This window comes from Hylaeus anthracinus, unplaced genomic scaffold (assembly GCF_026225885.1).
Source record: "Hylaeus anthracinus isolate JK02 unplaced genomic scaffold, UHH_iyHylAnth1.0_haploid 3, whole genome shotgun sequence".
Taxonomy (NCBI): Eukaryota; Metazoa; Arthropoda; class Insecta; order Hymenoptera; family Colletidae; genus Hylaeus; species Hylaeus anthracinus.
In genome coordinates, this window is record NW_026535284.1 from 6,507,350 (window position 1) to 6,534,644 (window position 27,295).

A 27,295-nucleotide genomic window follows, 5' to 3' on the forward strand; every position below is an offset into this window, starting at 1 on the left:
AGTATATGTACACTATGTGTGCAAGAATGTTCAAGTCACTCTCTCTCTCTCTCTCACAATAGAAAAAGGTATTCAATAAGCGAGATCTACTCCATAAAAAGTCAAACATTCCTGTTCACCTGAGGATATTCATTCGTCGACCTCCATTAAAGTATGTAATAGAATTGGGGAGAGGGTTCGTGTTGGGGGTGAAAGTGGTTGATGTCGAGGAATTTTTTCTTTACTTCTAATAATTTAACACAGGTTAACAATTATAAACATTACTTGAAATGTTAGTGCTGCAATATCAATGAATCTTCTCTGTATATAGTTTTAGTATCTCATATTAATCCATTCATTGCTGGACAAATTTTAAGCGTTTTGCCTTGGGCACCGAGATTTAATACAGATGTGTAATCTAGGTTATTATTTTGATAATAAAAAGTGATATTAAATTTGTCGTTTCAAAAAGAAAAGGCTATAATAAATAAATAATATATAAACTTCTCCCTTGACTAGTTGCAATCAATTTGAACTATGAGACGTCTCGTAGTTGCTAGTGAATGTGTTACACAGAAAAAACAAAGACGTAGGCGACTCCAATTCAGAAAAATAGAGAAACAGGGTTGATGAGGGGTGGGGACCACCGCCTCCCGTTTCGATATTCCGTCGCTGCAGCCAGCTAAGAAAAAGCCTAAGCACCGCAGTTATTGATGACCAAGGTGTCGGTCGGGTCCCGTTGATTTATCGGCCCGCGGGAAAGAAATGTTTCCGCGAGGACGTGGCCAAAGACAACGGGGAGGGACGACGAAGATGAGCAATGGAGGATCGCAGGTGATACGTGGCCCGCGGGGGTGGGAAATTTACGATAATACTTGCTCGAGTCGGACGGACTGTGAAATGAAATTTCGTTCGGGGCGAACTTTCGCCGGGGTGGGAAGCTTTATCTGCGTTCTATTAGCTTTTGGAATAACGGGACAAAAATAATCGGCGGAATCCTGGCGACGGTTGTAGAATTTATGCGGACAGGGGTGGTTTTTATGCGGTCGAAAATGACACGAATCATCGTATTTTCTCTGAAAATTCTGACTCACGCGGTTCACGATGAGCTAGAATTGAAAATAGGAAGTTTCAACCGGGCGGAAAATTTCTACTGTTCTTTCTGTGCTCAAAGTTAGGGAAAATAATTATGGTTTGGTCATTGGGGAAATGTTTTTCTTACTATCCGAACTGTTGGATTTTTATCTGTGTGTTATTAATTATACATAGTATTCTCGCAAATTAAGTGGCTTATGCTGACATTTGAAATATGAAGAGCAATGAAAGAAACTTTCATCTGGATTGAATAAAGATAGTGGGAGATATGAAGATCACAATCACAAACAGAAAGATCTTAAACCTTATATCAATAAAATAAAAAAAATGAAGTAGTCAGATTGCTTAAAAAATATGAAGAATAACACAACACAATTCCATATAGATGACATCAGCATAGTAGGAGTTATAGAGATTTCAAAGACACGCAGATCTTAAATCTTTTACCAATATAATAAGAATTATAACGAATATTTCTTAAAATGGCATAGTCTATAATTGTCTCCAAAACGAGAAGATTGACATAAAAAAGTGCCATCTAACCCATTCTAAAAATACCATCAGTTACAAATGAATCACAAACACACTGTCGGCACAGTCTTTATACCAATAACGAAGCCTCCAGATTGCAAAATGGCACAGTCTTTTCTGATCCACGAAGAATTAATTTAGAAAAAGCTTGTGCATACTCCGCAGCACCCTTAACGTATCGCACACAGCATCAAGGGCCAGCAATCCCTGGCATCCACAGTAAATTAAAATCGACATAACGCCAGCGTTTCCCTTGTTAATTCCATCGCACCGAAACCGTATCTCGCTCGTTTCAAAAAAGTTCCCAACCCCCGGCCCCGGTTGCTCCATTTCCCTAGACCCGAAACGCCTCGATCCCCACTTTGTTTCTCGATCTTCTCACGCCTGCTTGAGCGGGTTGCTACCCGCTTGTTGTTGCACGCCCTCTGAGTAACGGCGCGCCGAAGATGTGTGCGCGGCCTCGAAAAACTTGCGAACCGGTGCAGTTTAATGACCCGGAACAACGTTGCACCCGGTCGCAGTGGCTCGTTTATTTTTCACGAGCCAGCGAAAAGCGATGCGGATGAAAGCACGGGGCCGGGAAATCAGCGCGCGTTTTGTTTTTGCGCCAAAGTTCGAAGCGAAACCCGTGTAACGCCCGGCCGTGCGACTTTCAGCTTGGCGAGCCTGTGTTGGAAATCCCGTCGTCTCGAATTTCCGCGCACAACGCAAACAAAAAATAATTACGAAATGTTCTTTTTTGTTGCGTTTCCATCGTTGCACCTTTAATATTTTTCTATCGTAACAACGGTGCGACGTTGGCGGACGCTATGATTTGTTGATAAGGCGAGGATTGAAGGATTCTTGATCTGTGTTGATTTTAAGAAGTTTTCTTGAGCATTTTATTTGAAGGAAGCTGGAAAAGATTTATAGCTCTCTATAGTTTGAGATCGTTTCGTTATTATGACGTGAATATATCTCTGTGAGTATACCTTGAGCATGACGAATGGACGAGGTTTGAAGATAATTGTTTTATAGTTCTATTCATTTATGGTGGAATTTTTATGTAGAGGATTTGCTGAAAAACTATTATACATTCTAAGTGAAGATTTTATTGCCTGTTAAGAGTAATAATTAGCGCTGATACATTGTCATAAATTAATTTGGCTATACTTTTCACTGAAATAGATAGACCTACTCATAGAAAGCGTTTCACTTAGAATAGACAAAAGGAGTAGGACTTATATTGACATCGCAAAGATTTAGTTTTAAAATTGTATACAAATGTTTATTAACATAGAACTTATTATAATTAATATTTCTTTAAGTTAAGCAGACTACATATTCTGCCTGAACATAAAGGGCAACAAAAACACAAATATCGGTTTCAACAAAAATAGTGAAAGTTATACATATCACAGACACCTAGGTTTTTAATTTAATATTAGACTACATTTTCTGCCTGAACATAAAACGCAACATTGTTTAATTTCAGCATGATTTCATCCTTCAGAAGGAGAGAAGATCTCAAGGAAAAGTGATTCGGTATTGCAGCGGAATACCAACCAGAAATAACAATAATAATTCCGACACGCGGAATTCTCATATCCTCTCCACTTTTCAAAACATCCCCCTCACCTCTGGCTTCGCCGTAACGCTTGATCCGTCTTATCCGCCATGGACTGGCGGCGTGTTACGTCTGAAAATATCTGTAATATCGGAAGACACTCGCGAACGATACGGCCGACAAGATAAACGAAGGGGAAACGGAGTCAGAACGATGAATTTCCGGTACGGCGGTTTCTAAGCGCGCGGAATTTCGACGAATCGCCATCGCGAACGGAAATTGACGTACTTTCCCGCAAGAGCTTTGGGAGAAGTAGCAAGTGGCTCGATATCGTTCGGGGCGGATCCCTCCCTACTGAAATTGTATCCGATTAGCGACAATTCGGACGAGTTCGGTCTGGGAGAGGCTCTTCGGATCCTTCGGAACGCTAACAATATTATACCGCGACGGTTCTACCCTCTGAGAGCTTGCATGCGTTCGCCGAAGTACCAAAATGATACAAATTTCCGCGAAGAAATAAATTGTGGCTAAAAGGTCTGTTACTTTTGCAACTTTGCTTCACTCTAAATGAAAGTTTGTCATTTTTCTTTTATCTCAAAAGGGTTTCAATCTTACTGAATCTAACCCTTCTATACAATATTGTTAAAGACAAAGTAAATATTTTTAGATATATGAGAGTAAAGAAATTGAACGGAAAAGACAAGAGAAACGATTCAAACCAGACTCGGTACTAACAATGCAAGAATGCATCAGAAACATAATAGACTTCCCCAAAGATATCAATATGTACATAAAAATGTAATACAAAACCAATCTCTACTCAAACAGTCAATATTTGTCCTTAATCACCTCGTGGTCGATGCGACATAAAGCAGATAAAGAAAAAAAAAATATTTTCAAAACGTCTGGAACCAAAACGAGCTACAGAATGATAACTACAGACACTTCTGTTGTCCTACAATATCATAATTAGACTGCGGATCATTAGGCAGAATAAAATCTACAAAAATTGAACCTATTATAAATAGGAATTCATTTTATAGGAATTCATTTATTATAATACGAACTTTACTCTCGATATTTTTTACATTCTTGCATACTGTGTGCATTTTGTAGTTTCTTGCACATTCAAATTTCCTATAAATGCATACAAATCCGCACGCTAATCATAACACAATTACCAAAGAAATATTCTTCTTCAATTGTATGAAAACTTGAGGTAATATCTGCATGATCTACCTACCCTCCCCAATGAAATCGTCCCGAGTCATTGTTACCAGTTCAACGCGATTCCTCTTGTTACTGGCGAAGCGTCCACAATCGACACCGTCCCGAAGAAGTGCATTAAAAGATCCTAGTCGGCGGAAATGCGAGTTAACGTGACGGAAGGACGAGTGCCGGGGGTCGCAATAGAGGCGACTGCTCGAGTTCTCCGGAGTTTCATTAAAATCAGCGAGGCAACGGTTCTCGCAGCGGGTTTCCCCTGGCCGCTTAAAAGTTCGATTCGCCAGAGCGTAGACGGAAAAACGAGGATAGAAATCAACCTGAAGAGCCACCACCGAGTGGAGGCCATTACACGATAAGTCCGTTAAGATGGCGGTGAGGAGATACGATGTATCTAGGGCGAAACGAGAGCGCGGCGACAATTTCGCCCCTGGAAATCGGAGGAAATTCGATGACGAGGACCGCGGGAATTACGAGGGATTAATCGACAACTGCGACGCGACATACCCCCCTCCTCGCGATTATGCACTCCAAAGAAGACGGAATTCTTCGTTGGAAACTGTCGACGACAAGGTCTTGTCGAGAACTTGAACTGGGACTCTTTGTAGGAGTAAACTGATTTTCACCAACTCGATTCCTGGCTGTTTTTAATCCTTCGTTGTGTAGCGTGACTCGCTGTGGAACACTAAGTAAATGGGAGTTAAGATAAAGGGATGAGTTCTTGACCCTTTGACTGCGAAAGACGTATATGTATGTACGTCGTCGAGAAATGGGCTCAGAGAAATGTACATGTTCGTTAAATCAATTTCTAAAAAATATCAGCTTACAGGGACTAATAAGATGGAACTTTTTTATATTTGCAGTTTATTTATAGAACGTATAGTTTCGAAAATAAAAATTGAAATGTCAGAAGTTCGTCGCAAAGTTGAATTTCAGGGAAAAGGTCTTCCAAGTATTGAATTTTTATTTTTGAAACTAAGCGTCCTATGAATAAACTGTAAACATAAAAAAGTTCCGTCTCATAATCCCCTATAAGTTGATACTTTTTTTTAAATTCAGACCTCTACACCTGCAAAGATCGTCCCTTAATGCCGCTGAAAAATTTACTAATCTAAACTAATTCCACAGATAAATCTAGAGCCTTGATCTTCCACTCAGAGAGCAGTTTGCTCACCTCTGGTACCCTGGTGACCAAGTTCCCGACACATTCACGCGAATTTCACGGTATCGATGGCTCCCTCGTGCGCCCAATGGCCGACGCAGTTGATCCTGTAATTACTCCGAACGGTGGACAAAAGACGAGCCCGATTGCGCGTTAACTTCGAGACCCATGAATTCCACGGCCACGATTGACTCCTGTGCCAGGATCGCAGCGTCCTGCGCACGGACGAATCCCGTGAAAGGATACGGGCGTGCAGGGAACGTCGTTCGGCCAGCTGCGAGTCCAAACACGGTTCGACGTAATTTGCAAACTTCGAGGCGGTTCGAACAAACCTAATCGTAACCACTCCTGAGCCATGATTCCGATTCCGATCGGTGGGGGATTTCTAAAGCCACGAGCGCACACATCCACTCGCGTCGAGTACACACGGAAAGACACGTGTACGTCCTACGCTTTCATTCGACCCAGTTTACGATGTCTCTTCCCTAAGAAGATAATTCCCAGCCGAACTGTTTGCGGAACGAATCTCCGAAACGCCGATCACGATCCTTTGGCAAATGGGATGCTGATGGCGGGACGCATTTAGCTACGTGATTCTCAATTCCTTTCTTTCGGGGAAAAACATGTTCTGTGCATGCGAGAGGGCATTTCGGGGATTGGTAAATGTAACTGAAGGAATTGAGGGTTGGAGTTATTTCGAGATGTCTTAAGTCGTGAACTGAGAAGCTTGAAGAGACTTTTTTTGGGAGATTCTGGAATGTTAGAGTAAAATTCAGTTTCTGATTCTCCTTGAGCTTTATTATTTTTGCTTGGTCTATATGAAATTTCGTTCAGGTGCTCTTTATGTTCACAGGATAGGTATAAGCTATTTAGTTTGAGATTATGTAGGTAATACCAATGTAAGATCGGAAGTTGGTATGTCTATGATTTCCTTACAACATTTATTGTTTGGGTCCAATTAATAAGAAATTTCTTTCAGGCGCTTCTGATATTCCCACAATAAATATAGGCTATTCAATTCGCAAAAATATCAGCTACAATTCTTATTAAATACTGCCAACATAAACTTCAACGACTGTGTGTTAGTGATTTCAGTATAAACAATGAAATTTTGTTTGTTTATATTCTAATGGAGAATACGAGTTTCTCAATTTATACAAATTTTAATTTGTGATTTCACTGCAACTTCTATTATCTTGATCCAATCCAGGTGAAATTTTGTTTGTGTTCTGTTTTTATTGTCTGGCTATAGAATAACTAATAAGAATAAAAATAATGACTGCCTACCAACACCGAAATTTCTATCTCATCACAATTCAAAATTTCTATCCATAAAATAATCAAGTCACTGAATTCCTCTTTTCCCTTTTCAGAGCAATTTAAAACCTTCCATGTCCACTTCTTCCATGTCTACTTCCTGTATCCACAATATGAAATCTTCAAACCCGTACCCCTTCCAAAATACATTTCGGCGGAACGTAACGGGTGTAATTTAAAATAAAAAAAAAAAAAACCAGCAATTTGTCAAAGCTAGGAGAAAAAATGCTCATCCGTTGACAGACACTCAGTTAATGAGTATTCCGTGACGTTCGCGCAGGCGTGTTTGCACGCCCGGCCCCACGGAGTTCAATTCTCTAACGCGGCAGCGATTCGCAAACTCCGTGAATGAATTTCCACGAGGACGCACGCCATCGTGTTATATGAAATTCCGGGACTCTTTGTCAATATTACCGCCCGCTGAAAGAGCCGAATGCTTCGAGTTTAATATGATTAAAATCGAGCCCGAAGTGCACAGAGCCGCGACAAAACGCACGAGGCACGCGAAAAATATTTTCACGCCGGAGAGATTCACAGTGACCGCCGCCTATTTCCCGGTTCTAGTAATTACCCCGGGATCGAGCGAATCGCCGGAATTCCGCGAATTGTCCTTAATCATCCACGAATGAAGAATGCGTGCACGCATCAAGTCGATGGCATTCTTAATTTGCAAATGAATCGCGGTGAATGGGAACGCCCGAGTGCGTTTTCGTGCATCGTTACACTGCACTCTCTAACGCGATTTACAGCGAGCGAAAAAGTACGTAGAATTTGAAAATTCTCCAGTTGTGCGTCGCCTGTTCGCAAGGGGTTTCGAAAATATTCAATTTTATCAGGAATATATAAATTCCACGCATTTTCTGCATATTAATTAAAATTGTTCGTTTTATAGATTAGATATTTTTATAGATCGTGTGTAGTTTGTTTGATTTACGAGAGGTGTTGTGGTTAAAAAATAATTTCGAACTCTCGTCGATACAAATATTGCAGTAACATAAAATTCTCCGTATGGTAATATTAGTTTTAGTAATCAAATTTTTGCTGCCTATAAATTAATTACAAGTAAAGTGAACATAACCCTCATCATTAATTATGAAAATGAAGAAGCTTTAAAAAATGAAACCTTTTAGAAACCCCTTTGAATAGTATTAAATGGATATAATTAGCTCCGTAAACTACGCAAGTATACTGTTGTTTCACTTGAATTATAGTAACCTTGATATTGTTTAATAATAATTAGTGCTGGTACATTTTCATAAATTAAGTTAGCTGTACTTTTCATTGAAATAGATAGAGCTACTCATAGAAAGAGTTTCAATTAGAATGGACAAAAGAAGTAGGACTTGTATATTCATGACAAACATCTAGTTTTTATAGTATTATCTATCTGTGAATAGTATTAAATGGATATAATAGCTGCGTAAAATACGCTACAATTTCCAGTAAAATTTATTAATCTATTCTGAATGTCATAATCTCAAATTGAGTAGCATATGGGTCAACGTGGACGGTATTGTACATAGATTGAACAAAGATAGGAATTGCAGAAAAATCACAATCCTGCAAATACTGATGCTTCTGCGAATGAAATATACATGAAATAAAAATGTCTATGGGTTCGCGACATTACCGAATTACTGGATAATGGTCAGTAGGGAAGCGACGACGCCACAGACAATGCATCTGTGGCGTCACAACTTGACAGTGCAACTCGTCCTTTATGGCACACCTTGGCCCTCTCTGCTTTTGTCGTGCGCGCACGGTTCCACGAGCAGGAAAGTGATTTTCTGCCGCGATAACCATGATTTCTAAGACACGCCACCTTTACGGAGCAATCAGAGGCCTTGGTTGAACGACCGACAAACGCTTTTCATGTCGAATCACTTCGACGTCCCCTTCGAGTGGATTCACGCGACAAGAACTGTCACCTATGTGGCACATATACAGGCATACCATAAACCACAAAAACGGAGCAACTATGGACAAAATTCCTAATAACAAATAAAAGATGAACGATTGATTGATTGTTAGTCTAGCTACTAATTGTAATAAAATTACTAATTAAATTTGTATTCTATTCAGTCCACTATTTCAGTCCTATGAATTTTAACACGAAGAATATATAAACAAAAAAGAAACTTGCACGATCGCTCGTCGCCGATATTTCATGTTTTACGTTATTTTAATTGAAGAACTTTATCCTGCAAAATACCTCATAAAAACATTCCTTCCGTTTTACGTCGTTCCGCGTATGACAACACTCAAATATGAAAGTAGTTGCAGTTAATGTTCTCTCGAGCGTCACGGGGGCACTTTTAATAAGGACAGTTTAACGTTTTTACGTTGAAACATTCACGGTGCATAAACTGACCTTTTCCTTGGCACCGGTGCACTGTGTTTATAGAGAAACCTTTCCAGCTCTGGTAGTATTTTTCTACTTCGCGCGTCAGCCGCTCGGCATTTGTACCCGCCATTGTGCTCGAACAAATAAAATGAGCAACGAGCTTTTCAGAAGTTTTTAAAAAAAAAAAGTTAGCCTCTCGTGTTCGTAGTTCAAAATCGTGTGAAATAGCGGACCGCGATGGAAGACGAGAGAATACCACTCGCGTCATTTTAAATGTTAATGGGGAACGCCGGTTACTGTAACTTTTATTTGAATTTTTGTGCTGGAGGAAGAATAAAAAGCTTGAAAAAAATTTGTTCTGGAAGATAAATTAGTCCTTCGAAGACCCGAATTGAGGGAGGAAAGTTCTGTTGTGTATTTGAAGGTCTGCGATAAATGTCCTGGCTTTTATTAAGTAAAATTATTATCTCGATTACTATAGATTTTATTACAAATTTGTATGGAACAAATTCGTACGTAAATTTTATTTCCAACAACTTTCGTTATATACAATTTTACTCTAAAAGCAATAGCAAACGAGATATAGTATATTTCATAGTTGGTACCCCAAACAACTCCCCTATAAGGCAAGATTTTTGTGACGTCACGTAACTGAAATTTTAACACTTCATCTACCGGGCTATTTAGAAGCAGACTTTAATTCAAAAAAGAATTTTCTACAGTGGCATATGCCAATCTAGGCTGACAATAATTCCTCCATACTGTTACTAGGTACATTGAAAGCCAAGTCTGTTACCAAACACTGAACATTGTAAGTAGACAACCATCAACACAGTAAATAAATTCGAATAACTAAATACTGCAATAAAAAGGAATAAAGTGTTAACACGATTTACCCTTGAAAGAAAACCTCCAAGTGTCTTACGACACAATAATAAAAACAGAATTAAACTTTAAAGGTAATTAATTCTGCTCATTTTTGAAAGCCGCTGCATTCGCCGGTGTATGAGAGTCTAGGAACTCAGGACCTTCGACGTCCGCTGAAATATCATAAATCACAAAGTCGTTGCGTCTGAGAAGTTTTCATAGTCGGTTGGTCCGACCAGCCCTCCCTCGCCACCAAACTATCATCCCACGGTTCCACCTCTTTCCGCGTCTCATTCTCATTACGAAGTTCCCGGTCATCAAATTTTATTAGCCTCGCTTCAAGGGTTCGCCTTACTTCTAACTCAATATCGTAGATTTGTAGTCTCGGTTTAACTACCCTCGCTTCATCCTCGTCCCGTATCCGTTCTTCGACTCCCTTTCACCCCAACACGCGTCCGTACACGTTCTCAACCGCCCGCCCTGTCTATCCCTCGCCTTCCTCTTTCTTTTCTTTGTGTTTTCTCCGCGGCCCCGAACCCCAGATGCAAGCGCGGCGAGCCTCGAGCTCGAGAGACTTTGAAAGCAGCAATAATTCCATGCTCTACAGCCGAGAACTAATTTCCACCAGGCCTGGAAGCCGACCCCCAGCGACCAGCGGGCTTGATCCGAACGAGATGAGGAAGGGTGGACGCAAACTCGCCACTCTTCGACCTTCACCACCCCACGGATTCCTCGATTTCTCGCGAGCAATTCGTTTTGCCTTCGCGCCGTTTCACGGTTCAACAATGGTCTAGGTTTCCCAAAGTTGCAAGAAATAATAATAATAGATATAACCCTTGCGTAGGTGCTTCCCGACAGGTGTGATGTGATATACTGGTTTGGCTCCAAAAACTGTAGCGACACTTTCCTTTCGAAACAAACTGGTATCTTGATTAAAATTGATTCTACTGAAAGTATGTATAAAGTAAAAAGACTCCAAATTTAATTTGTGACGCCTTTTGTTGTGTATATTTTAATCGTTGGAGGAATGGTGATCGAGATATCGTACATTTTATAGTGGGTTCCTCGATGTCGAGTACTGGCAAAACAACCCTTACTTTTTTCGTGAAAAGTATCGGATATCTCGATTATCATTAACTGTACCAAAAATGTGTATAGAACAAAACAGTCACCAAATTTAATTTCCAATAACTTCTGTTTTATACATTTCTACAATAAAAGTATTAGCAAGCGAGATATTCAACAATTCATAACGCGTGCCCCACCAAACTCTCTTACAAGGCATGAATATCATTACGTCATATGGTTTAAATTTTTAATTTAATTATCCTATTAAAAACACTTCAAATTTTGTCATAATTGAGTAATATACAGACAAAAATGCACTTTATTTAAAGTACTGAGCTAACAGAAGGTGTGGAAGGGCAGCTATAAGGGTGTTGTGGAATATCTGGACGGGATGTTTTAACTTGCGCGTGGGAGTAACGAGTGACTAGATCAGGGGGCTGAATATTGCGGTTCATGGTCGGGTTACCACTTCGTTTCCACGCGACGGAGATTCTGGTTGCGTCAATTCGGAACCGATAATTGCTGGTTGCCGGGGGTTCGGTTGGAAGTGCTCGTGGAAACGCGAAAACCGAAAGACAGTTGTGTCCCACGCAATGCTCGAAAATTGACAGCCTCGATTATCAATATGCAAAACGCGGGTAGAGAATTTACCCTGTCGAACAAATTGATTCCTCCTTGTATTCACAAATTAATTCGAGTGTTCCCACTGACAGTGGTGCCTCAGATAATAATTGAAAAACCTGAATTATAAACATGCGACGCACAAGTTGGGTATTTTTTCTTAGAATCAATTGAAATCGCAAGCAAGTAGACCATTACGGTATACTACAGACGTATTTGTTTGTATTACATATTCATGTTTAGGGTTTGACCTTTAAAGTTGGAAATGAAATATCTGATCATTTAAACTTTTAAATAAGCCAACAAAGGTAATATTCCAACAACTGTTTCCCCATATTTCGATTGTCAGCTAGGTTTCCCCAAATAAAGTTCGAAGCTCAGCTTCGAAACGTTTGTTTCCAAATAACTCGATGTAGGAAGGAGAACCGATGATAACGTTAAGAGAATTTAATTATGACGTTGTTAAGAGACGGTATTATTTCGCACGACACGTTCAGAACGCAATGCAAACAATTAGAGCGCATAATTATCAAGAATGCAGTAATACAGCATCCTCGACGAGCAGTGTTGATATTGCGGACCATTATTAACGCAGTAGAAACAGGTCGTATTAGTCAGCCATCGTTTCCAGTAGTAAACAGTAGCGAGGACCACCAACAGTAGTCTAGGTTGGCAAATAATCAGCCCAGCCGCGGCTGTAGTGAGAGTTTGATGAAACTCAGTCAGCAGTGGTTACCGGTTATGCATTGACAATTGCATTAAATATCAGACGTTGCAAAATTGGCACGTTAGTATCAACAAATTAAAATATTACTCGTACAAATTTTTATGAAAGAGCAAAAGAACTTCGTCATTGATTACTATATTCTGAGACTGAATAAAAGATTTCCAAGAAGTGCTTTATATCTTGTTTGTTTGTAAAACAAAAATGATGTGACATGTGTCATATTTTCAAACGTGAAAGATTGTCCACCACGATTAACACGCGTACTTTGTTTATAAAAAACAAAATCCCAAAGATCGTTTCAAGAATCCCTTCACTTTGTGGCCTGGTGAATCGACAGAGAACATTATTTAATATTACACTAAATTCCCTTGGATTTCGTATAATTACCGCAAGCGGATCAATCGAGTAGCATCCGAAACGACGTTATTAAAGAATTACCAGCAATAACCGTAATCCTGAAGGTGGCCTCTCGCGGGGAACAAGTATAATTCCTGGAATCCTGTTATCGAGCCAGCTCGATCGGGGCCACGACAAATTGAAGACTGCGAGTGACGTATAAAAATTAATGAGGGCGCAGTTAGAGGTTGCGTAACATACTCGACGATCGCCAAAGATCCACGTAATCCTCTTACCGTCGCTGGATCTTCCGATCCGGCGTTGACTCATCCGGCAGGTTGTGCTGTAAGCCTTTAAACCTATCTTAGACGAACCAATATCAGGGCAATTTCGACAAAACGGTGTCACGACATATCGAGTGAACCATGGCAAGCTTTTGGATCAAATTACTGCGATGGACGTTCTGCCGATGACGGCGTATCGCGCTCGAGGGAATTCCTTACGATCGGTTTCTAATATCTGACGATTACAAAAACGCGACTACTCCTCGTTTCCCCGTCATCGAATGCTAATTATTGTGGACCCAGGCTTTAGGATTTTTTGTTTTAATTAAGTGCAAATGGTATGGAATGCATAAAAGTCTTTAATTTTAAATAAGAGTGCAAATGATTATAATTTAATGTGAAAAGAGTGTCCATCAAGATTGCTTGGTAACATGAAACAAAATCCAGCAGGTCCATTTAAGGAAACCTTTGCTTTTACCCTTACTTGTGTCAATTTGTATTAAAATTGTATGGAAGTGATATTAATACTAAAATTATATTCGATATATTTCTTGTGGAAATTCCATTCCATTTTTAAAGGATTGCTGTTTAACTTGAATAACGTTGACACTAATATTGTTTAATAATAATCGTAATAATAATCGTAGTTAAAATTGCCACAATTTCAGTGACTTACCTTTTGCTGCTGCGCCTGCGTGGGCTCAGTGGCGAGCAGTTGCTTCAAGGCTGGATGTCCGTGGCCATTTGGCGTCGATGTCGCACCAGGTGTGCTAGGTGTGCTGGGATTGCTTCCTGGCGTGTTCGGAGTATGGGGACCGGTTGTGGGACTGCTAGGACTGACGCTTTCGTTTACCTTGCTACCAGCGTGGTGGTTCTCCGTGTGCCTCCTTAAACTTCTCGCGTCGCAGTACGACTTGCCGCATCCTTCCGCTTTGCACTCGTACGGCTTCTTGTTCCGATGCGTCAGCATGTGTCCGTTCCTGTAACAGAGAAACCGTCTGCTAAGACCCATGCTGTGGTAGTCGTCAGAGATTTATTATAGTACCAGAGTGGAAACGTGGAACGAATGATTAACATTATATTTAGGAAGATTAATTCAAAAGCTCTTGTATTTTTATATATTTTAATGGTTTTTCAGATTATTATAGATGGTTTGGTGACGATTTTTCGATGAAAATAAGCCCAAACATGGCCATTTTTTTAATACTTTTAGTTATTCACGTATTGTTGCCAGAATAAAGGATCAGACTCATGACGTATGAATCGTATTAGGTCTATCATTCCAATCAGGTTTCTTTAGGGCTACAAGAGAACGTAAAAAGCTCAATACCGTTCATATTTGATAATAATTGTGGTACCATGCAATGTTCTTGACCTATGTCGGGTTTTTCATTCTTCACACAATACATTTAATTGCAAGTAGTCCGATTGGGGTCGTGTTATGTCTTATTTTCATCGACAAATCCTCACTAATCTAACAGTTATACTTTCATAAATTTTTATAAAAGCCATAACATTGTGTAAATTGTTAAAATATATAAAATAATGAATAAGAAGTAAATTAATATGAAGCTTCCGGACCGAAGGAATCCATCTTCTCAGCGTGCAACATCGCGATACCATTTTCTAATCTATCATCAAGGGACGGAAAATGCCAGGAATCTGATCACTCGGTCCCCGTGTCGAACGCAGAAAATTATGTCGACCCAATTATGTGGCTATCTATATAGAGGATCTTCTCTAGCCCAGAAATCCCGTACAGCGACAGGCACATTCCGCTTCCTATCTGCGAGGCACATCTAAGTTCATCCCCAGCGTGACAGCCTTACGACCGTTTCCACGGCTAAAGACTTCTCACTCCACCCCATTTGCTCCATATCCGGTGTAATGCCATCGACGAGAGCGAAACGTACACTTAACGCGCTCTTGGACCTTCTTCGAAGAGCTCGGTGCGATCCCAGAAGAATACCTCAACCCACGCGTCGTTATAGTCGGAAAAACGTTTAATGTCAGGAGGCAGATAACAAACGTACACTGAAGCAACGAGTTGCTTAAATTTCGAACCAATACATTATTGCAATCGTGACATAATTGAAGAATATAATAATCAAAAATTTATCATGAAAGAATCTTAACTATGTATTACAAATAACAGATTGTAGTCGATGAGGTACAGTATTGTGTAGGCAACGTCAGTGAGGCTTGGTAACGTAGAACTCTAATTGATCGAAGAAATTACCGATGGATCGTTCTACGTTATCAAAAGATGGACCTGATTTATCGACCTACAGAGCGTCCTGTGTTATCGACAGACTTCTACATTCTTAACAACGGGTCTCAAATAATTCTACGGCGAGTAAAGAAAACTATTAAATCCGATACATTCATTTGTAAATAAAAAACACTGATGTTCAAACTAAATAACTACATAAAAAGGTGTTGTTAACAAACGGCGAGGAACGTCAGCTAGAGTATATTTATCCTGTCAACCTGTCTGGCTCCTGTCTCATAAATTTTCCAACTAAAACCCAAGGAAGTCATTTGAATCGCGCTCGTGACACGTTCCATGAAACAGACACGGAATAAACGTGCGAAGGTGGCCGTAAACGTTCATCAACCGTGGCCAAGTTAACCATTATCGCGGACTGCGTGTCGTTTTCACGACATTCTCGGCAAACGCCCATCGAGAATGAAAAAAAGAAGAAGAAAGGGAGCAGAGACGAGCGGAAAGTGCAACAAGTTGGCGATGGGGTCTAATCAACGAATAAGAAGGGTACCTTTATTGCCCTTGAGAAGTGTCTGATACGTTGATCTGTCTCCCTCCCCCCCCCCTCTCTCGCCCTCACAGTAATTGCATTAATCCTGCAATGAGTTACACGGTGGAAACGACATCGTTAAGCGCGAACGCCGTTTGGTCTATACTCGTAACTATAATCGAGATCCGAGATTTAGCGCGGATAAAACAGGCCGTAAGTGAGCCTGTAACGCCAGGCTACTTCGATTCTAGTAATGGACGAGGGTCCTAAACGATGTCTCTTAGGGTACGTTTGCTGCGGACATAGAAATAGAAAATAGAGAAAATGATTTGTGGATTATCAGAACATTTTTCATCGTTGTCACTTTAGTGTAATATAAGTCTTTATTTATTGATTTGGAAAATGTTGCTGTGGAAACTGTTAGCATATCAAAAACAATACCTCGGCATCAAGAAATGTGTTAAACGTACATTTTAGTAATACATGATACTATTCGAAAGTACACAATTCATGTAATCAGCAATTAAACTGGCCAAATGAAAATACATTCCTTATTGACCTAAATATGTGCAAATTAATACAGCTCACTTTGACCAACCAGGAATTGTTTGAAAACAAAATATGGACTTCTCAGCATCGAAAAGAAGTCTTTCAGAGTCCTCTTAGTAATTCAATGAAAGAATCCTCGAGCACGTCCCTGAGAAAGCCACAAAAGCCCGCGGTCTCACTCGTGTAATTATCATGTCGAACCGAAGAAAACTCGGCAGCATGTTAAAAAATACAATCCCGTCCGTCGATGAAAACCATCGCATTAACGTATTCCGGTTTTCCTCCGTGAAACTTCCTCGGCTCGTGGAACGAACGGGCTACCCTTTCCCTCGTATTCTGAAACTTTAACGAGGTCTCGAACAATGTCCACGCTCGTATCTTCCTAGCGGGAAAGGGATCCTCCTGTGGATCCCACTAAGAAGTATCCTGGAGTGGAGCGGCGAAGGACATCGTGTCCAGTAAATTTTCCAGAAGTCGTAGGGGTATCCTCTATCGGGCCAAGTTTTATAGACCATCGATATACGGAGCGAATTCCTGTAAATTCTATCCGTAGGCGAACTTCGTCGTCGATGGAAGACCGAGAGGGACGAGGGAGGGCAAGGTTTAATTTGTGAAAGCTAATTTGTTCGACTTTGCCGTGTATAATCTTCGTGGAGCGTCTAGTGTAATTATGGGACGAGAGAGGCATTGATCTACACACCTGTGAATTACATTTAGTCTTTAGGTAGATGAAAAAGTATGTAGGAGCAACAAGTTCCTTCAATTTTTGACAAAGAATCTATTAGACAAAGATTTTGGACAAAAAAGAATTTAGTATTTACTACTGTGTAGATAATGTGGAAAACTGTCTGTGAGGTCCGGTATTGTAGAACTGTAGTCAGTCAAAGAATTTATCGATAGAGTGTTCTACATTGCCAACAGAACGTACTATATTATCGACAGAATGTTCTACATCACCAACAGAACACATTCCTTATGTTTGGAGTCCTTCTGAGACGCGACATCGATCGTTCCACTTGTGAGTCGCGTTCCCAACGCTAAAAGATGAGGAAATAAATGGCTGCTTTAAGAAAGTCTGGGAGGAAGTGTCTGATTTATTTCGTAATTTGCTTACGAGTAAGTAACTGTTCGCAATTTAAGGGGTAGTTATCACTAGCTAGTTTTCTTTTAAAATTCTCCTGAAATAGAATTTTATTTTCTGTTTTACCAAAAACTGTTTATGTCGAATAGAGTAAAATATTTAAACACTTCTATGTTTTGCTGAGGTTTATATAATAGCATAAAGAATTAGGATGGCAATTTTAGCGTTTACTTTAACATTATATACACCGTTAAAAAATTATTCAAGTAAATATGGTCAGTGCATATTTTTGAAGAAAATCATAAAGGCATCATAGTTTTCTGCTTGAAATATCAAGCTACCCCTTTAATAAAGTAACGATCGAATGCAATATGTCAAAGAAAGGATACTCCGTAAATGTTTTAAGGTACGTCAGTGGATGATGAATTCTCATCTAGGACTTGTTATCGATAACTTTTGCTTGGTCTTAGAATTTTCTTGATAAAAACTAACAGCGTCGAGAGTGGAAAGTATACCTCAATAATTTCTTTCATTTCACTCACCCTCTCTCCTTGAATCCGCAACAAAGCGTTTTTAACGCAGCGTAGGGGTAGGGGTTGGGGGTAGGAAAATGGCACAAACAAAGACCGTATTGAAGACGTCGAAGCGAGAAAAGAAAGCTTCGTTGTTGAAAGAGAAACAAAGGAGTCGAGGATTTCTCGGTTCCCTTTTTCTTTTAATGGTGATGGGTCCTTCAAAGAACCTGCTCTAAATATACATTTCAGAAATGGAATCGACTGGATTGACTCGAGCCTTATAACGGAGCTGCATAAATGACGGTTTCGAAAACAAATTCTTTAATGAGAAAATTTACATTGCTCGGTGCTAGGGAAACCCCCTGTTCTTTTTCTGGTTCTTTGGAACATCAAAAATTGAACGATTCAAATCGAGCGTTCTTGTATGCACGGTGCGTTTTGCATACCAAGTAAGAAGGAAAGAGCAAAGAGAAGAGCCTTCTTCTGAAAAGAATCCCTGAGTTTGCTCGGGAACGTGTTTTAAAGAAGGAAAATTTACAAATTTGAAACTAGAGGAACGAAAAGAAACTTTTATGGAAATTTAGATTTATTAATGTTATTACTGATGAAGGTGCTAAGAATAAAATTGAAATAAACGTTTCACTTTAGCAAGAGTGATCTACTCTATCTGTAGAGTGATTTACCTTATCAACTGAATGCTACCCAATCTAGTTTTACCAACAAGTACTCTACAAGTCAAATACCCATTGCCAAGGAGAGAAATGAAAATGTTTACCAGTTAATAAAGAACAACTTTACTGTTTTGGTACGAAAACACAACATGACAGTATTTTTTAGTTCGTCTAAAAGTGATGAACTAAACTATGATCATACCAACAGAGTGTTCTGTACTACCTACGCTGCAACCTGTTTTGCCAACCGATTATTCTACATTATCGAGTCTTATCGACAAGTCCTGTACATTACCGACAGGGAATTCACTTCCCCTTCTATCCCAGATACTAAGTATAAATATTTGAATTAAAATAAGTGATCTAAAAAAGGATCCATCAGTCATTCACCGCACTAAAGATGACGACTTTTCGAAACGTCAAAGGTCAAACTATCTCAAAAGAAAATTTCCCCAACCCTCGCCCCACTTCTCACCGTATTCTCCACGTTCACCCCATTTTCGAGGCCCCGGGTGCCGTCAAAGTCCAAGATTAAATTCTCGCCAATTATCAACTCTCCATTAATTTCCCGGGGTCGGGTTGGGTCGTTGGAAAAGGAGTCTACGGGCAACGACGTCGAGGCCGTTTGCTCCGGTCTATTTTCTTTCATTTCACGGGGTCAGAGCATCCTTAATGCGAAGCGGACGAGAAGGAAGCCCAGGAACAAAGAGGATATCGGCGATATCGAGGTGGGAAAGCAAGCCTCTTTACAAGCGGAAGACCGAAGAAACGACGAAACTGCCCCGCCGGCTGCATCGCCAACGACTCTTTCTGAATCCAGCCACCCTTCTTCTTCCCGTACCTTCCACCCCTGTCCCGAAGTTGTCGCAAATCCCTTTTGGACGAAGAGACGCGACCAACCCTCCCCGTACACCTCTCCCTCCCTCTTTCTCGCTGTGTATATATATCAAGAGAGTGCGAGGGAGAGGTATATACATGTATATATATATATATATAGCCTGGCTCTTCCAGAGCCCTCGAAGAGAATACCTCTCGAGGTATAAGCGCTTCCTTTCGTCCTTCCTTATTTCGAGGAGCAGCGTCGCCGTTCGAGCCTGGGGAGGGCAGGGACTACGTGGATTTACTTCGATAACAGAGATACGCCGAGGAACTTACAATGGCGGCCCGCTCCGGCTCCGTGGAACCCGGCAAAAAAAAAAGGGGTGAAGGCTAAAGGGACGATGGGTCTCGGGGGTTAGGTCGACTGAGCCGCCGGACCTGAGGAGGGTGCTCCTAGGAGAATCGGAGCAGGATGTTGCGCTTCGGGCGTCTTTTTTTCGATTTCAATTAAACGCCGAGCCCCATTCTCTGCGAACTTCTCTCTTCGATTTAGGGATGGAGGGGGAGAGGGAATCGCTGGCGCTGCTGACGTCGTTCGTGACTGCGTATTAATTTTGGCGATTGTTTTAATCGATCGAGACTGATCACTGGGTATGCTGAAGATTTTTGAGTGTGGGATTTGAGCTATTTTGAGAATGTTTTGCGAGGAATGAAAGGAGGTACACGGGTTTTTAAATAATTGCTTTGGGGTAAGTGAAAAGGATGGGGGTGTGTAGATCGAAGTAGATGAGAATGACGAGATTTTATTTGATTCTGTCCTTGTTATAAAATATACAGGAACAACTCGTTTAGCTTTTTTATATCAAATTTGATTCTCTTTAAAATTAAATTAAAACATATATATATATGACTTTTCTTTTGTAAGGGAAGAAAATTCTTCCTGTTAGAGTTTCTTTTATTGCGCAGGCCCGTTATTTAAAAATAATATTAAAAATGTTTTAATTTAATTAATTTCTTTATATATATATATATATAAAGAAAATTATACTGTACACATAAATAAACGATTTAAACACCGAAGGGCCCCTGAAATTACAAACAAAATCCCTAAAAGAATGTCAATTAATAACCCTCATAGAAAAGAGTCCCGTTGCCGAACGTCAGATCTAAGTACACGAGCCCCAGATGAACTTGGCCAATTCAGCAAGCTTGAAACTCACTGTAGAAAATTCACAGTGAATCGGTTCGCCGCGAACTTCTTTCCGTTGAGGGGCAACAGCGCGGCAGTGAATATTCCAGACAATAAAAAATGTCCAAAGGATAATAATCGCGGGAACTCAGCTTACTGCCCGAGAAAGGAAGTGCCTTCGATGTTGTCGTTTTTTTTTTTCGTTGTCTTTTCTTCGATATTTTTTTTTTTGTCTGCTTAATTACTCCTGCGCGGAACAACGAATTCCGTGCAAATTCTATGTGGCGTCCGCGAAATAAGAGGCTAGCAAGAGATAACAGGAAACAGGTTAAGTACTCCGGGACTTTTTCTTTCCTCTCCGCTGCTACCATTGCCTAAAGTTGAATCAAGGGAAGCCTGTTGGAATTTTTTCTTATTTTTTTTTTGATAATAAGAACCCGAGAAATTCACGGGAAACCGTGTCACTTGTCGAGAATAGGACGGAAACGAAGGAGGAGAGAATAGTGGCTCGTGACCTGTAATCAAAATAAAGAAACCATCTTTTCGCCATGAAACCATTTTCCTTTCGGTTGTATTTTCACGTTCGTTGTGCGAAAAAGCGTGTACGAAAAAATCGTAGCTGTTTGCAAATATATTGTAGGAAAACTAGTTTCTCTAAATAGAAATTACACAATTAAAAAGGTGCGGTTCCTTTGATTTTCGTTAGCAACTTTCACGCAATTGTTTATTTTATTCATAACTGTTTTAGAACTTGTTGTAAGAGGTTCTGTTCAGGTTCTGTTTAGGTGTAAAGAAATAATTATTTTTAAAAAATTGGTAGAATTCAATAACATACAATCAATAGAAAACAAGAAAATAAATACACTGAAGCTATTTATTACACATTGACAATATATTATATTCTAATTGCTACGTTTCCTTTTTCGCTAAATAATTACACATGAATTAATGGAATGTACATCGCCAAGAAACAATCTACTAATACAAAATTGGTAAAGGAAAGACATTTCCTCGATTCCCATAAAAGATACCTGACAGTAGTATACAGTATATACACTTTTTAAACGACTTCAAAAAGGAGGAGGTTACTCAATTCGACATGTATATTTTTTTTTTGTAAAAACTTTAATACATATTGGTATATTTTGAACTGTATTGCCAATCTTATCAAAATCTCGTCGATCTCGTAATCAGAAAATACCGATGGAAGTTGCAATTCGGCGCTTATTACTCTGTACAAACAGAATTAAATTACGTTCGATCATGGAGCGATACTTTTGTTTCCTGATCAACCGTCAAACTTCCCGCCGGAGCGATGAATCATTGCCTTAATCATATTTATTTGTCTGGAGATAGTTATCGTAACGGTTTTCCTGTTGCCTGGGATTCTAGTTTCATGGAAACGTCATTAATGGTTCCAGTGGCAGCCAGAAGGTATAAATGGATTAATTGCGTTACTCTTTGAAAGAAAAGCATCCGCAAGTTTTTTCCTATCTTTACAAAATGGATACGTCGACAGAATGTCGCTGTCTATCTTTAAAGGAGAGGGAAAAAGAGATTTTTATTTATAGATTAAACTCAATGTATACTCTTTCAAATTTATGTACGCAATAATTTGTAGGGTCGTATTTAACGACTTTAATTAATAAAAACATAATATAATTTTCATTATGTACGAAATTTTGATAAATAAACTGTAGCTAATGGATACCACTGTCCTAGAGAATTAAGATTATACTAAACACTTGAAATATTAATTACGATTGTGGCTAAACGAGAATTCATTTGCTATTAATTTATACAGAATATATTTGAAAGTTAAACGATTATGTCTGTTCTGCAGTTCTGCAGTAGATACGAGGGATCACGTCATTTCAGAATGCACAGATCATCTTTAGGGTATATTAACTTCGGAGCGAGTTTGTCCTTAGTGGCTTGATAAGCATGAAAGGTAATAGTTCTTGAATTAAACGATCCACGGTTGAGTTTCATTGTTACAAGCTGAAATCCTTGCAGAATTTTGATGTTCGAGTTACTAGCGGAGCACCATAACTGAATATCATATAACTATCTCGGCTTTAGCATGAATTTGCCTAAGAATATTCACACTATAATATGATTTACTTCGTATCAATTTATACTTTTTAGGTTTCCGCTTGAGATCATTGTATCAAAATGTGGACTTTTTCATGATACCATTCTTTCCTATCATTTACATAATTTTCGTTAGATTTGTAGTAAGAGATATAGTTTAAAAATATTCCAATATTTATTTTATTTTTTAAATGTAGATTTGGTTAGTAGGATGAGAGAATCATTATAATAGTTGATTTATTGATTATATTTTAATCCTACAATTTCTATAATAACCAAAACATACAACTTAACCTGTCATAAATATTAGAATCTTGTTTAATTCGATTAAAAGTGTAATAAATGTGTACAATATATATAATTTACAAGAAATGTGAAAGATGTGCTGAACATCGCGAGAAACTAGAGATTCATCTTGTCCCTCAATCAGTTGGGTGGACTTTTTTCATATAACAGCGCCCCTTATCGTCTTACCGCTCGAAGAAAATTCTCTGCTAAATACTTAAAAGGTAAAGAACTTCAAAGAAGTATTTCAGAGACGACAGTTATTACATTCGTTACATAAAACATTCTGGAAGGCAAACGTAAGGCGGCCGACTGCGCCGTGAGATGCAATTTTTTCCCTTTGGTGAACAGAACTTATGAGAATTTTCAGCTCCGCGAGCACAAATTATACTTCATGCAGAATTTACAGTGAGATTCTCGAAGACCAATTATTCGCTGCTTTCGCGCGTAATGGACTGCAATGAGCGGAAAAGGGGACATTTATATTAATTAAATACATTTCCGTTCCCTTATTAAATTTACCAATACCCGGCATTCGTGGAAGCAACGTATTCGTACTGAATAAAAAATATTTTAACGAATACTGTAAGGAAAATCTAAAGTTCGTTGTTTCTTAGATGCTGGATGCAGAAAAGAGGATAAAAATGTTCTCTGAACAGAAAAATACAAACTTAAATAAAAATTGAAGGAACTCAAGAAATTATAATAATTATTTCACTCGGAAAGCTGAGAATAAATATTCTTATGTTTATGTATTTCTATCACAAGTGGATAGTGGATAGTGGTAGTACTAAATTAATCTCACATGAAACACTGAGTATCGATAGATATAAATTCGTTGAAATTGCTTCGTAATTCCACAATTTTTAATATAATTATTAGCCAGTAATTATTTTGTATTTATAAAATATCTGAAATAATTTACAGCTGGTTCAATATGCCAGACTTGTATAATTACAATCTTCAATATTAATGTACTATTAATTTTAAATAATTAGACGTAATGTTATTCTAATTTATAATGCTTGTGATACTAAAGCTTCCAATTATCTCCGATAAATTAATTCGTAACCTCAGCAACGAGTTTGTCAGCAGGAAATAGAATTCGGAAATGTTATCGCCGAGCTCGGTTTCCGCCATTTTTAAGCTGAAATAGCGAGGTCGCGATACGAGCGGTGAAGTTTAAAAGGAATCGGGGGAGGAAACACAATTCTTTACGACTCCAGTCCCCAGTACATACGGAGTTGGGTACTTAAGTCCCGTCTCTTCGAGGTATCCGAGGTTAAAAGGATTTCAATAAAAACAGGAAACAGGCCAAGGACTTTTTCGCTGATCGGATAAAGTCGTCCACATCGTTTACTCGAATCCCGGCATATGCTTTCTTGAAAACGAGTTTCCAACTAACCGACCAAGAAATTTTATGGACACAGGCCAAATGGAAACTCCTTTCGGACAAAGGGCAACGTTTCTAAACACGATTCGAATTTAACTGAAAAAATGATCGACAAACCATTGGATCCTCCTATTATGTATATCGAAAGTAAACGAATGATTAGCTAAGATAGAGTTGACATTTAAATAATGATTTGAATTTTTTATTAACGAGGAAGGATATTTAATTTTACATTTGGAAGACTTGGGAACCAAGGAGAAGATTTTTTACTGTGAAAAGAAAATTTTAGACATTATTTCTATGACAGAACTGAATTCCAGACATTCTCAATCTTCTTGACGAGAGCGTTCAAATTAAAATAACTATAATTTTTAATTTAATTAAATGAACAATTTTTAGTTTTCAGATTCTAAGTTAAAATATAATTTTACTAACTGAATAATTACTAAGAAGAACCAAATCGAAATTATTAAAAACTGTATAATAAATTAAATGGCTACCAATTACTTAAGATTGCTGCAATATAACAAGTAGCATAAATGATCATAAACTTTTAACTTTCTCCAATTTTTTTACCAAAATTAGTAACCTCTTCTATCTAGAAAAAAATCTTTCGAAGTGGGAATAGTGCCAAACGATTTTCTATCGAATTTTTATTCGAGGATGCGACGGGGGCGAGTCTGGAGAGCTTCTCGTGGACGAGGCGAGGGCTGACTGGGAAAGGAAATCGAAAAGGAACAATTGGCGGGACATTGAATTTGAAAAAAGGCTCGGGGAAGCCAGAGATGAAACGAAAGTAATTCCTGGCGCTGTTCGTCAGCTCGCATTGAACGTAGTGTCGGCTGACCCCATCGAGTGAAATACGTATGTACATAAAACGAAGGCGACGGCTAAGAAAGGTCGAAGAAAAGAGAAATACTGTCCCGTTCGAGCCGAATCCATTGCACGTACCAGAGGGAACCGGAGCACAAAAGAGGATTGCGACGATTTCGATGCGGGCACAAAGACAAATTTTCGAACTTTGGTAAATTGAAAACGTTTCTTGTCGGGGAACAAATAAAGAATAACAGCAGCGAGGATTAGTATTTTGTTAAATTGCTGAGAAACCCTAGACAATACGTTAAAGTATCGATTTATTAAATCGCAAGCACTGTGGACAATAATTTAATAAGAATCTATTTTGGAAATAAGAAATATTTTTACCAAATGGACATGACATATTTAAGTGTGCATCATTTTTTAATATATTTGTATCAACATCATTATATCATTGATATTGATTTCTGCGAGCTCAATCACCTCTAGATTATTTTTATTATGTTTTATGTAGGACTAACCATACATTCGCTACTGAAGGAGTTCGAAATCTTTAAATACGTTATATTTAAGCAATATTCATTTTGATATTTCTATAATTGTTTGATTAAGTATTATTTCCATAAAATTATTGCGATAAATTGATACAGGTGAGCATTAGTGAAAATAATTTTCCAATCTGTAACACGTAATTTCAGTTTCATGTCGATAGCGACACGCTGAATATTTTATGACACTAAAATCGTAATATAATTTAACAGACGGCAGTAATCCTCTTAGAAAATTTTCGAATAATATATATTTATCGTTCCCCGTAAGGATTACGAGTTGAAGCGGCAGCTACAATCGCTCGAATGATTTTAAGCTTTCAATATTTTATGAACAGATTATAATGGATTACGAACATAATTACAAGCTTGTAGACTCGCTTCGGTTCGTTCTGTTAGCTTAGAAATTCGAGCCATTCAAATTTCCTGCGGTACAAAACTTTTACCAAAAATTAAACAAAATTTGTTGCAAATGTACAAGTTACCAAAATTCGAGTTGCTTTAATGCAATGTATTTAAATTAAAGTTCTATTTATTAGGAAATTTAGTGTAATATTACACGAACGAACAGGTGAAACATGTAGGTAAATTGTTTTCATAAAGTTTCTTATTATACTTCCATGCCAGGAAATTTTTATAAACTTAAGCAGCATTTATTATATTTCAAGAATATCTAAAAATGTGGTTAAATAATTCAGTACAAAATTGTAACGTATCCATGGTGTTGTATAAAAATTTGGCTACAACGTTGACGTTTATTCTGCTCTCTAATCGCGTTAAAATTATTCCGCGAGTAGCACGATCGTTGCACCGAGCACTACTCGTGGCGCCAATCATCACTTTCCACTTTTCATTTTATGAGATTCCGATTCAGCGCTCCACAATACCGCGCGTTCACGTTTCTTTAATGCTTTTCTTTCTCGATTCTCGCGAAGAAATGTATATTATGCCTTTAGCGAGCCAACCAGGCGAGCAAGTATCGTTCCGTGAAATTCTCATGAACGAGTCTCTTTAAATCCCCGTATTTCAACGTTGTATTATCGCTTTCTTTCGTTATACGTCATTTCTCCTACCATTATTCAATAATTCCCTGCAAATGGATCCAAAGTACCCTATTCTCTGCATGGGCGCAGACTGAGACGTCGTTTCGTGACGTAATTTGCGAGACAATTGACAAATGGAAGGGTAATTCCACATGCGAGAGTACAATACTATACAAAAATTTGCGTTGAATTTAATTAGTTTTATAGAGGGCTTGTTAAACGTGATTATAATCGTAATAAGCAAATGGAAAGGATTTTATTTGAAACTGGGGGTAGCTAAAATATAGAATTAATTTTATAAAATTATTTGGCAGGAGTGTTAGCACCACACCTTCGGAATAAAGTTTGTTGACCTTCAAAATAAATTAAAACTAAGGATAACTAAAACATGGAATTAATTTTATAAAAATTATTTGGCAGGAACATTAACACCTC

General features: G+C 38.7%; 1 protein-coding gene across 1 annotated transcript in view; it reads right to left on the bottom strand.

Annotated features, from left to right (window-relative positions):
• Nucleotides 1–3,218: 3,218 nt before the first annotated feature.
• The window catches only part of LOC128893749 (fez family zinc finger protein erm-like), a 317,960-nt gene continuing 293,883 nt past the window's right edge, over nt 3,219–27,295 (bottom strand). Inside the window, exons 8-9 of the mRNA XM_054154957.1 lie at nt 13,778–14,081; nt 3,219–3,293 (exon numbers count right to left, since the gene is read on the bottom strand). Coding sequence (XP_054010932.1) covers nt 3,219–3,293; nt 13,778–14,081 — 379 coding nt within the window. The remainder of the gene's footprint in view (nt 3,294–13,777; nt 14,082–27,295) is intronic.